The following is a 13,760-nucleotide window of genomic DNA, read 5'->3' as shown; positions in this document are numbered from 1 at the left end:
CACGCCCGAACATTCACCTTCGGCCAACCTCGGGTTTATTTATATATATTTATATTTCTCTGTTTATTTTAATGTATCTATACTAACCTGACTAACCGTCCTTGGTGTTTTAAAGTGTTTCAATGTAGCTAACCTAACCGACCACTTTTAATATTTGAATTCATTTTTTCCTGCGAAAAAATAAAACAAATCCCGAGGTTGGCCGAAGGTGAATATTCGGGCGTGTTCGGGCAGGGACAGAACTTGATGTACATCTTGGGCTTCTCGTCAACTAACTACAACACACCGTCTTTTTTTTTTGACATGAATACGTCTTTAAAAATTGCTTCCATGGTGGGAGGCAATTAAAAAAAACGAACTATGACAAAATCGGGAGATACAGTTTGGTGTTGCAGCTACACATCTATCATCTCCATCCAAAATTTTAATTACACCACTGGATGGCTAAAAGATCAAAGAATTCGTTCCGCTAAGTGAGGACTGTGACGCATCGCGCGCGACGGAGGGGGAAGCGCCGCCATTTTGAGGTCATTTTCCTGCGTTTCGAGATTTCCATTTAGTATAACTTTTGACTCAGAGAAGCTACGACGTTCGTTTTGACTAACAATCGTAGCTCTCGTCAAAATCTTTCGATTGCATTTATAAAACTTTAATGAAAAATAGTTACAGTGAATATATGTGTGTGTGTGGTTAAAATAAAAAATAATAATATAATAATAATGCCGGCCTATACGCGACTTCATAGTGTTAAAACATTATTATAACAAACATAAAATAGCGTGTTTTATTTTTTTGTAGAAAATATTACCTGTTACCTACACACATTCACGTACAAAACACGGCCGTGTCCATGACACAGACACACCCCATTTTTGTTTGTATACGCAACAGAAATATCCCATGTTAAATTACAAATATATTTCCAAAATTTTTACATTTTACATGAAAACAACTGTACCACTATAAAAAAAAGTGTTCACAGTAATACCGGTTTCTGATTCTTACCCGGAATAGTACCTCCAATAGTTAAAAGTGATGTGTAAACCACTCGCTGAAAAGCATTACGGTATCAACTGCGCCAATTAACACGCATAAATAAATAAAGTTCAACTACTGAATATTATATTATCGTTTCTATGGAAAAAAAAATATTATGCTTGAGTAAAACATCAATTGAAATATAAAATTAACCACTAGTTGTTTGTAAGGAAATCTCAGAATTTTTCTAAAATCGTATTTCACATATTAAAAAAAAAAATTACCATAACTAGGAGTTGTACAAAGTTTCAATATCTTTCTTGAAGTATTTAAAACTGGATTTTTGTCAACTGATTTCCAAATGCATCTTTTGAACAAGTAAAGAATTTTTTTCTTTGCATATATGTTTTATAAATTAAAATAAATGCGTATTTCGATTCCTTCTAGTTATTTTAAACATCTCTAGCGGAAGTTTCATGCCAAAATACTGGACATCACTATTGCATAACGACACCTACTTGGGTAGTGGCCTTAATTTCATGGCACCCCAAGGGGGTAAATGGTAGTCAGGGAGGGAGTATATCGCCGCCATACATCTTCGGCTGGGGCTACTACCCACTATTGGTCCATCATATATAAATGATGAACAGGTGAAATGTCGAAGCAGTGTTTGTAATGTCTGAAGATCTGTGTTTTAGCCATTTTTTTCAATCATATGAAATCACAATTAAAAACCTGAAGTACGGATACGGAACTATCCATCTGCCTTGGGCGTATTCTTAGGGCGCGGTTGCACGGGACCCTGAACTACTTCAGGTGAACATGTTTAAGTAAACACGTTTACAAACGCGAAAGTGTACGCTTACACAGTAGTTGCTGAAAAGTGTGTTCAGCTCTTAAACCGATTGTCTGCTGTCAACGAATGGCTGTGTTGTTGATCTTCTCTATTTTGTATCCAGAAAACGCAGTATTTTCTCACTTGTTTGTACAGTACTATCAGCAGAAATGGAATGTGTTTTCATATTGCTCAATATTTTTTTACAAATCGGGAATTCAAACAACATGCACATAAATGTTTTAAATTTATTTTTTATTATTTTTTGAGCGAGAGTACCTATCTCAGTTTTAAGAAAATTAAGGTCAGGGTCAATTTAAAATATATATATAATCACCTGTTGATTTTTTTTTGTTGCATTCGGTAAAATATTAATCGAACTTGTGCCAGTAACACTTCCCATCTTAATTTCTGCAAAGGACTGTTTATATTCTAAACAGCCAGTCAGAGGCTAATGTAGAAGATATGTCGATCTGAACTACTTTGCCGACCTGTTTAAGTTAAATGGGAAATGGCCTCGAACGAAACATGTTCAGACTGCGTGTAACCGCAATCAACAGCTGAACATGTTCACCTGAAGTAGTTCAGACTCCCGTGTAACCGCACCCTTAGATGCTTTTTTTTTTTTTTGTAAACAGACCCCACTGGGATGTCTTGAGTAGTTTTGAAATCGCGTTGTTTTCTCCTGAAGCTCTGCGCGCCGTGTGTGTGTGCCCGTTTGGGCGGGGAGCCTTAAGGGGCCCGCCTCGTCAGGGGTGTATGTGTGTTAGTGAGGCGGGATGATAAGCGCGACGCTCGTTGGTGCTTCCAGCGCGGTATAGCCTCTAAGCGCAAGGCTCTGAACTGGCGCGCATTCGTCTCGTCGTCACAGGATAACTGTGAAATTTGAGCGGTGACCGTAACATTATATGGCGGAGAAATGAAGATAAAGGTGTTATGCAAGCCCCTTAAGTGCTTTCAAGAATCTGTATTGATTGTTTTATGCCTAAAAATTACTCTGAAAACACGCGTTTTAGGCATTTTAACGCTTCTAAAAATACAGTTTAAAAACTTAATCCGAAATTAAAAGTAGTTTTCGGCCCTCAGCGAACTCTTAAATGCTATTCGTAAATATGCCCCACTCGGATATCTTGAGTAGTTTTGAAATAGCGTTGTTTCTCCTGAAGCTCTGCGCGCCGTGTGTGTGTGCCCGTTTGGGCGGGGAGCCTTAACGCCAAAGTACATAGTTGAACCTGTTGAGGGTCGGGCTGCGGGGGAAGGGAGTTAGTTACCAAGGAGGAGACGTCCAAGGTCGCGGGTCCCGCCTCGCCCCGGCCACTCCGGCGGGAGTGGAGCAGCAAGGTGTGCTCGGGCAGGTCGTGGTCCCGGAGACCGGAGTGGGGGTCGTCTTCCGGCGGCTGCCGCACCACCAGGGCGCCGAACACTCCCGCCGCGTGCTGCGACGCTGCAACACGGCAGGCGTCGCGACGCCTTCCGTCACCACCCCAGCCCCTGGACCCCCCCCTCCCCTCACGTGCTACATTACAATTGCAATGGCTGTCTCTTACCTGCACTCTTTTTCAGAATGTCATTTAACCTGAAAATACAAGGTATAATTATTAGTTTACTTTTTTACAAGTCCAAACTAAGCTTCTTTTTTTTTCATAAAATTATTTTACTTAAAAATAACCGCAGCTAGTATTTATATTTATATTTCACACACTTAAGATAAAAAAAAATGACAATAGTTACAGAAAAAAAATAGCTGTAGGTGTGTGAAATCTTCTGAAAATTTTATTAGATAAAAAAATATTCAAATTTTTTTTTATTTTGTAAAAAAATTATGATAGTTAAATATTTAAAAATAGACGGGGCTGGGCCCGGGCCCTGGACCCTTGTGGGGGGGGGGGGACATGAACATAACTCAAAGGAAACCACGTTGCTGCCCATTTCCCCCAAACGACACTTGCAAGGCATTGGATCATGACTGTCAACAAACATCCACAACCATGTGAGAGATATTTTTTATATATACAAACGCTGGTTGTATGTGTTTAGGATGTAAAAAAAAAAAAAATGAAACTAAAAATTTTTACTGCGAAATTTTCACAAAAATAATAACTTAAAAACAAGAGTCTCGAAAAATTTGTCAAAGCTAGTTAAGTCAAAACGAATCAATCAAAAATGAATTAGTGTGTTAAAAACAATAAAAGATTGAATGAGTTTAATAAATTTGCAGATAAAACATGAATTAATAAGGACAGTGGTTGTTTTGGTTGTTTTTGTTTAAAATTTAGTGGATAATTATTAGTTACTAAAAATTCTTTGACAATGTTTTTTTTTTTTTTTAACACTTTGGGCAGTGATAATGTTTTTCTAAAAATAATGTGGAAAGTGGTTCTTTTAATTAACTGAACGCGTCATAATTCAGAACCTCGTATCGTACAGAGTATGGTTGTTTTTGCTTTAAAATTTGGTTCTCTGCTGCCCCACCATGGATCACTACATGATAGAACCAAAATATACCAAATTAATGTTTTGGGACTAGGAAATTTTTTGTTGGAATCCCTTCAAATACACTAAGGTTTATTTATGATAGGAAAGTAAAAAAAAAAAATACAAAATCCCGGCTTTGGACCTGATTTCCTAAAAGGTACTTCATTAAAATACTGCCAATCTTGTTTAAATTCATGAAACATTTTATACTATCATTTCCCTTCGTCATTGTGAACTTTGTTTCTTGCCATCCGCCATAGAAAGCATCATTGTTGACAACAATTTCCTGTTACACATTTCCGTCGCATTAACGAAATTACTCCCACCGAACGCCATATATACCGAGATCTGAGATTTTAACACTGAAGAAAACACACACATTTTTTTTATGTACGCAAATTATAAGTTATACTATATTTTGATTTAAGACACTGATTTTTTTAGATTCCTTACTATATATTAATTAAATAGGTAGTCATTAGTAAATATTAATATAAACATGTGTATAATATAATAGCAATACGATAAACAAATAAAATCAACTCTACTGCCGAGTCCGGAACCACGGTCCTTTAGTTTATTAATCACGCACATTAACGACAAAAACTTTTTTGTTAAATTGTTATATTTATATATAAATGTTTGGCTGGCTGGTGATAATCATAGCCAACCAGCCAACCATCCCCCCGTTATTTACTTATTACTTCTTATAGTTATTTTTAGTGTGACAGATTTATTGACTTTGACAAATTGATGACAAAGTTAAACGTTTACAAATTTACACTCATGACTTAACCGGGACTCGAAACCAGAACCAATCACACCGCAAGCCAGTGTGCACCCGACTACGCTACGGTGGTCGCTATTACGATTCCTGACAGAAAATTAGAAGGAGAATAATATGTATTATTTAGTTGTAATACTAGCATCCAAAGATTTTTTTTTAAAAACCTTTACTTACTCTTTAATATGACTATTTTAGTCTACCAAAATTTATTTAAGGGTAGTTTCACTATCATAAAGCTTTATTTGGCATGACTTGATGTAGGCTTTTGGACATACGCCATTGCTTAGCACATACATGTCTGCAGAAGAAAACTACAAAAAAACACAAATTAAGCAAAAATTGCTGTTGTCAGGATTTAACGCCACACAATATTCCACAACAGGAATATGGTCAACAAACAAGGAAAAAACAAAGAAAAATGGACTAACAGAACGAAAAAAAAACCTGTTAGTCCATTTTTCTTTTTTTTTCTTTTTTTCCTTGTTTGTTAACCATATTCCTGTTGTGGAATATTGTGTGGCGTTAAATCCTGACAACAGCAATTTTTGCTTAATTTGTGTTTTTTTGTAGTTTTCTTCTGCAGACATACATGTGCTAAGCAATGGCGTATGTCCAAAAGCCTACATCAAGTCATGCACTCCCATTGCACAAATATTTCAACGATAATTTTATTTGGCATATCAATACGTTTGGAGTGTCCCGTTAAAGTGACTTTACATGGGTTTAAGTTCATACACGTGGATCCTCCATCTTACTATGAAAAAATTCGTTGCGTGGTGGGCACGCATCGGGAAAATGCATTCTCGTAATGTTTTTTCTTCGATAAGGGGCTTAAAGAAGAATGACTTGAAATGAAAGAGTAAAGCACACGCACTCACGCACTCGCGCACTCACCGGCGTGCGCGCGGTAGAAGTGCGTGCCCGGCTCGGTGGCGCGGAATGAGTACGTGAAGCGGCCCGAGGAGGGGATGGGGCACTGCGTGACCATGGCGACGCCGTCCATGTGGGGAGTGCCCTTCTGGCGCGCGCCGTGCCAGTGCAGCGCGAGCTGGCGGCCCGGCAGGCGGTTCAGCACGTCCACCAGCACCGCGTCGCCCGCGCACACCTGCCGCACGGCATCCGCACGTCACTCAGGAACACGCAACTTAGAAACACACAACTTAGAAACACACAACTTAGAAACACACAACTTAGAAACACGCAGCTTAGAAACACACAACTTAGAAACACGCAGCTTAGAAACACGCAGCTTAGAAACACGCAGCTTAGAAGCACGCAGCTTAGAAACACGCAGCTTAGAAACACACAAGTTAGAAACACGCAGCTTAGAAACACACAACTTAGAAACACGCAGCTTAGAAACACACAACTTAGAAACACGCAGCTTAGAAACACACAACTTATAAACACGCAGCTTAGAAACACACAACTTAGAAACATGCAGCTTAGAAACACACAACTTAGAAATACGCAGCTTAGAAACACACAACTCAGAAACACGCAGCTTAGAAACACGCAGCTTAGAAACACACAACTTAGAAACACGCAGCTTAGAAACACACAACTTAGAAACACGCAGCTTAGAAACACACAACTTATAAACACGCAGCTTAGAAACACGCAACTTAGAAACACGCAGCTTAGAAACACGCAGCTTAGAAACACGCAACTTAGAAACACACAACTTAGAAACACACAACTTAGAAACACGCAGCTTAGAAACACGCAGCTTAGAAACACGCAGCTTAGAAACACGCAGCTTAGAAACACACAACTTAGAAACACGCAGCTTAGAAACACACAACTTAGAAACACGCAGCTTAGAAACACACAACTTAGAAACACGCAGCTTAGAAACACACAACTTATAAACACGCAGCTTAGAAACACACAACTTAGAAACACGCAACTTAGAAACACGCAACTTAGAAACACGCAGCTTAGAAACATGCAGCTTAGAAACACGCAGCTTAGAAACACGCAGCTTAGAAACACGCAGCTTATAAACACGCAGCTTAGAAACGCGCAGCTTAGAAACACGCAACTTAGAAACACGCAACTTAGAAACACGCAACTTAGAAACACACAGCTTATAATTTTCACAAAATCCATATAACTTTGAAATACCATTATTCCCAACAAACATATGACTTGCATGTGTCTGGTTAAAACTAAATAGCCTTATTTACCAAGGCTCTTATTAGGCCTACTCTCACTAAATGCTTAGGAAATTACTTGAAAAGATTTACAATGGTATAGTTCGACAGGAAAGCAAATTTAAATAATTAATTTTGCAATGAAACCAAATTTGCCCAATATTATTTTTTTAATTTTTTTTTTGTTCATAGGTTATAGATTTGGAGATTGCAAAAAGATATTGTTACAAACGTAAACAGGGCCGCGTCATTCGCGGGTGCAGAGCTAGCTGGGCTAATATAACATGCCGCCGTAACATGAGATGTGCCGTGCGCAACTGGGTCGCCGCTTCCCCTTCCTCCAGCCCTCCGCTCCCCGCGCGGCGCTATTAGTTTGACATCCAAAACCTGACAGCTGCGCGGAGTTATGCGAGTCACCGACACGTGTTTCGAGAGATTTATGCCGTGTGGTCGGCACGGAATGACGCGAATGGCCCCAGCCGCGCTCGTGAGTTCTGGAAATTACGGCTGATATATATAACGAGGACGGCGGCCTCGGGGTGGGAGTTCAGAGAAATAATTCAGGCGGGATTCTTCCCGCGGCGGAGCTTCCGGGGCGATAGTGCCGCGGGTGCGGCAGAGTGGCGAAGTCCTTGGACGAAGGTTTCAGGGCAGGAAGTGGAGTGGAGTGAGTGAGTGGAGTCGGGAACTTTATCGCCCGGAATATCCGCCGCGGGAGTGTCGCGGGCGCGGCCAAGTCCCGAGCGAAGTTCCGAGCGAGGCGTCGAGTGGATCCTCGGCGAAGGCAAGTGCGTCGGCGGCGGCGGAGTACGGCGACGGAGTCCCGCGGCTGAGATCCACGAGGGGTGCTGCGGCGAGAGTTGCGCCAGAGGTGCGGCCCAGCGAGGTGTGCGATGTGGATTGTAAGAATCGAGTGACTGAGGAAGCAACATTTTTAAGTACAATTGATTAATTGGCATTTTTAGCTTATTTGTTAGTAATGTAAATAGTGGCAATAAATAAAACTGTGTCTGTAATAAAATCTTTAATTGGGCTATCCTTTACGAACCCGCAGTAAATTCTAACAATATGTTTGGAACTAGTTCATTTAACTATATTTTTTAATAAAAAATAATGGAAAGAGATAGTTTACTGTAATATTGTTGCAACATATATTTGCTAACACCAAATTTTCTGCCACTTTTCTCACCTGTATGGGTGGGCCTGGTAGCTGCCCGTTAATGGCGAAGGTCAACCGACGAGAGGTTGCCTTAATCTCAGGGTCGCAGTTGGAGGTGTTCCGTCCAACATCTGCCTCACAGGGTCTGCAGGAAAGGAGCGATTGCAGTCAACAAAAATATTGTTTACAAGAAGTACGGAAGTTTTATCTACCAATGCGGCCTGAACTAAAATATCTCAAATTAAAATCTAAGGCTGGTTTGAAAATGGTACGACAATCCTTTTTTATGCAAACACAACCTGGTGTTTATAAATTTTTCACACTCGTATTTTAAATATATTTTTAATGTTTATAAATTTAAAGTGAATCACTTGCCGGTAAAAGATAAACATAAAGTGTGTAGACCGCGCTCAACTATCGTTTCAATTTTAGCGAAAGGTTATCGTTTAAAACCCAGTTCATGAAGAGCTGCAACATAAATTCGGAAAAGATCATTCTGAAACCTACTCGCATATTTAAAATTGGCTTAAGTTATTTTACTTTTTCAGTCAGAATTTATCAATTCGTAAGACAAATAATTTTATATTTTTATTGTAACTCAACAATTATTTTTATTTTTTTGTGTGGTAATAATCGTAATCCATAATTATAATTGAAGTCTATAATTATTTTATAATATTTAATAAAAGTCAAATAAGGTTTATTTATTCAATAGCAATTAAGTATGATTTCCACCAGAATGCAGGTACACTAACAAACACATGCAGGGTGTGATAAAGTACGTATATCATTAAGATATAAATTTTTCAGTTCAGTGGACAAATATACTGGAAGGGTTAAGATGCATTTTCAGTGATCCTTTTGACGGAAGGGTCCTTAAAGAAGTTATTCGGAAACAAAATGACCTTCAAAACCTTTGCGTTACAGTTAAAAGTAGATTGTACAGACAGTATGAAAGAATAGTAGATTGATTTTCATGCTAGAAGAAAAATTAGTAAAGCGTCGCTATATAATATTTTTAATTTGTTTGCTTGTGGAGGTTTTTAACTTTTAATATAAGTATTGATAATAATATTTCCAGAGTTTTTAAGATGACAACAAAACAGGAAATATTAACAAATATACACTCGGAAGTAAAATAAAATACGTTATTTAGAAAAATCAAGATAAGTTAAAAGTTTATTCTTTATATGCGAGTTATTTTTTTTAACGATTTCCAAAAAAATAAATATTAATATACAGAAGCGCACATTACTTACCGGAGTCTGATGAACATTAATTAAAGACCAATTTTACCCAAAATTAAACAAACACAAACATTCACACGTAATGTTCATTATATAAGTGATATTTCTGTACAAAAAATTTGCTTACCTTACGTTATAAATGGTAGGCTGCGTTTTAAGCTACTGAAAATCATTAATTTTGTTAATGGTTTCAAAAAGATTACAGAGGGAAACATAATCTAGTTAAAGTAATATTTAAAATTAGTATTTAATTAGGTAAAGCTAATTAATTATTTTTACATAATAGTTATTTTTACTCTTAGTGAGAATGTGTTAAAAGAACATTGAATTAGACTGTAAAGTTAATCATTATTTGAGAAAACTGAAAAAAAAACATGATCCCATTCCCTAAATATATTAGTTTGTGAATAATATAATCGATTAAACAAAATTATTTCTAAAGAAAACTTATTGAATTTCAGGAAACGAAAATAACTGCTGATATATTTTTCCTCCAAGATACATTTTAAAAATAAACAACCTACGTCACCTAATACATTTTTGGTTTCGCGCCAAAATTAATTCTGTAGGTTAGTATATACCAAATATAAAATAAATTCAATGAGAGAGACTTATTATTAACAACAATTTATTCAGTTTGGAATAATTTTAAATACTTCTAAAGCTAATGAAATCCATTCATTTAATTTCAAATAGATTTTTACACAAATTTAAGCTATTAGATTATTTTACAAGCAATTCAAATTAAACAAGCCTGAAAAAACTAATAAAGTGAACACATCATTTTCAGTAAAATACTGTGAGATTGTGTGTTGCAAACGTTGAAAAACAGTTGTTGGTTCTATATGGTAAGGAAAATATTATTAATACAGTTGATGGCAAAATATGTCTAATTTCGAGTTAAGCAAATGCTAGTGGGATGTGGAAATTTAATATAACGTTACGCGTTTTAGTAGATCCAGGTTAATCTAAGATGTGTATGGTGACTTTCATGTGTAACTTTAAGGTGTTCATTTTTTCCCAGTTTATAACACCTATAAATGAACCATTTTATTAAAAAAAACGTATCATTAAAACAATAGAAACATTCAATAACATTTCTAGTTCCAGTTGTTCTTAATTTATTAAAGGTTACTTACTATATTATTTTTTTGTTTTATGCTTGTATCAACTGTTTTATTGTTTAAGCTTCTTTTTTTTCATTTTTGATAAAGTATATTATCTTAATCGTAAAAATATATATTTTAAATCAATAGTGCATATGATTCTTTTTTATTTTCGCTTGCATAAATAATAAATGTGGTAATTTGGTCTAATAAAGAAGATTTTTTTAATAACAATCACGTGTTTTTACAATGTGGTGCTGAAGAAAGCTGAAACGCAGAGTTTCATTGAACAAGGAGATAATATCGCAAACAGGAACCAACAAACTAAGGCTTGGTCAGAAAATCTATTCCGGTACAAACAAATGGTACTACCTTGCAGTTTTTTTAAATTATACCTTTGGCAACTTGAGTTTCCAAGAAATTTCCTTGTAAATGTACAAAATTTATTGTTTGTGTGATACTGTAGAATTTGTGCAAAAACAACATTATTATAAAAAGGCATTACTTTTTAAAGGATGCTGATCTTACGAAGTGACATAGTTAGGGCATAAAGACATTGCATTCAATATACTTGAATTTATTTCTTTATAATGTATCCTAACAAACGTTTGCAAAACAAATGTGTCTGTTTGTTACGTGTAATCCCTTAAATTATCCTAATCGTATGTTTCTTAGATGTTCCAAAGAAAATTCGGAAGAAAAAAAATTAGGAAACATCTGCATTTCTTGATGCCAACAAAGTGATATAGAGCTTTGAGAAAATGTAACGAATAGTACTCACATATCCACAACGAAGTGCGGTCTGACGACGAACTCGAAGTAACACTCTCTAGGGGGCTCATTTTTCACACACATCCGCGCACAGTTTCCTCGTTCTGAAAAAACAAACAAATGTGCTGCTTTAAAATAATCGAACAAAATGAGAGAAAATACATCTCAATAAATAAGTCGTAGAAAAAAATATACATAATACAACAGTTTTTTAAACCAAGGGATTCAAAACTTAAAAAATGTTTGTTTAAAAATTAAATATAAATATCATTTCTAAAGCCTTAATTATTCAGGGATTTGTAAATGGTGTTACGCAAACGTATACTGCATACAGGCTTAGCTTAGATTCTTCGCGACTGAGGAGGAAGCTATCACCACCGGCTACGTCACCCTGTCGTCACTCTGCCCGTCACCACGTCATCTAGCAACGTCACTCTGCCCGACATCACAACGACCTGCACATTGGACTTAGCCTCGGAAGTCAGTAAGATGGACTCTATTTTTTTTTTTCAAATGATTTTGGACTTTGCCGTTCAGCGCCGAGTTTCCAGCAGGAGATAGCAGCAGAAGATGTATCTCGTTAAGATACTCGTCGACGCCACTCGTGGAGCGAGTGGCTCCTCGCTGAGAGAGTACATTCTTGAAAAGAACCGCTCAGTTGATTTACGACCTTTGGATATGGTCAAGTCGCCACCAAGGTATAGAATTACTCGCTGACGACTTTGTTTTGTTGACTCGTCGAGTGAGAGCGAGTGGAAGAGCGTATTGATGCTAGAAGGGCACATGTCTTTAGAGGCTATAAAGAGGCCTAAGTGTGTGTGTATAAAAGGTGAAGTGGCTCACATATTACGGCAGAGCAATAATCACCTGACTTTGACTTGCAGACACTGTACTTTGGTGCTCAAAGAAGTTGTAAATGAAGAGTGACGAGTCTACACAACTGATGGAACATCGCAACGGGAAGAAAGTGGAGAAGTTGGCTTGATGGTAATTCTGCTTTACGAGTGTCACAGGTCACGAGTCGTAAGAGCGAGGTGTGGCTGCACTTACGCCCAGCTGTTGTAATTGTCTTCGGAGACCCTCACTTTCAACGATCTCTAGGGCGAGTGTCGTAAGAGTCATCACCGCAATAACCGAGGGGTTTAACCTCAGTGTCACTTATGTTTAGCATCGGACACACCTAATACAACCGTTTAATAAAACAGTTTGATTAGCTGCAACGTGTTCAATATTTTAATGTTTTCCATGGTCTATCATTTAATAGTTAAGTTTATAGTAATTTTCTTGTAAATATTCTTACTGTAAAAATACGTTGTTTCAGAGCCATATTAAAAAGGTTATAGTTAGGCTCAATAAAACCATTTGCGGTCATTTGTAATTTTGTAAACCGAGTTGTGATTTAATTTTTTTATGTTTGTTTTATAGTAGATGTATAGTGTTTGCAATGATAATAGCTTTGATATTTGTTTCATGTTAAATATGACGTTGCCTTCTTTGTTTGTAGTTACGCTTTGTGGAGTTCTCCCAGTAAAAGCGCTGCTGTGAATGTGTTTCAAGCATGTATGAGTGTTCGCTTGTTGGACTTTGTAATTATTTCAACAAAAATTTCGTGTGTTTCTCACAACGCACTTTTAGTGTTCGCTCTAATCAACTTGTTTCCCCTTGTTTCCCCTCTCAGGGAGGAACAAAAATAGAAAATTTAATAGCACAAATGTAAATTTATTTTTATGTGGTTTTTGTTCTATAGTAAAAATTTTTATAATGCAACTAAAAAAGTAAAACTTCAAAAATTAACATTTGTTCTGTTGTCCGGTTCCATCTCGAAGTTGCCAACGATCTTCGTTCGCTGCTCGTGACACGGTGTGTCAACAGGGAATGAGATCAGGCGACATAGCTGGACGGGTGGACGGACCTAGGGGGGCGGTCACGGACTGACCAGGGGGCTGTCACGGACTGACCAGGGGGCTGTCACGGACTGACCAGGGGGCTGTCACGGACTCGCCCGGGGGCGGTCACGGACTCGCCCGGGGGCGGTCACGGACTCGCCCGGGGGCGGTCACGGACTCGCCAGGGGGCGGGCACGGACTCGCCCGGGGGCGGTCACGGACTCGCCCGGGGGCGGTCACGGACTCGCCCGGGGGCGGGCACGGACTCGCCCGGGGGCGGGCACGGACTCGCCCGGGGGCGGGCACGGACTCGCCCGGGGGCGGGCACGGACTCGCCCGGGGGCGGGCACGGACTCGCCC

The 13,760-nt window shown here is 38.2% G+C and overlaps 1 protein-coding gene across 1 annotated transcript in view; it reads right to left on the bottom strand.

The window, feature by feature from the left end:
- Window positions 1-13,760, bottom strand: part of LOC134540332 (uncharacterized) — a 70,517-nt gene that overhangs the window by 38,246 nt on the left and 18,511 nt on the right. Inside the window, exons 4-7 of the mRNA XM_063382994.1 lie at window positions 11,525-11,618; window positions 8,421-8,535; window positions 5,970-6,180; window positions 3,085-3,257 (exon numbers count right to left, since the gene is read on the bottom strand). Of these exons, the coding sequence (XP_063239064.1) occupies window positions 3,085-3,257; window positions 5,970-6,180; window positions 8,421-8,535; window positions 11,525-11,618 (593 nt within the window). The remainder of the gene's footprint in view (window positions 1-3,084; window positions 3,258-5,969; window positions 6,181-8,420; window positions 8,536-11,524; window positions 11,619-13,760) is intronic.

Source organism: Bacillus rossius, chromosome 16 (genome assembly GCF_032445375.1).
Source record: "Bacillus rossius redtenbacheri isolate Brsri chromosome 16, Brsri_v3, whole genome shotgun sequence".
NCBI lineage: Eukaryota > Metazoa > Arthropoda > Insecta > Phasmatodea > Bacillidae > Bacillus > Bacillus rossius.
This window is presented reverse-complemented; position numbering and strand designations above follow the sequence as displayed.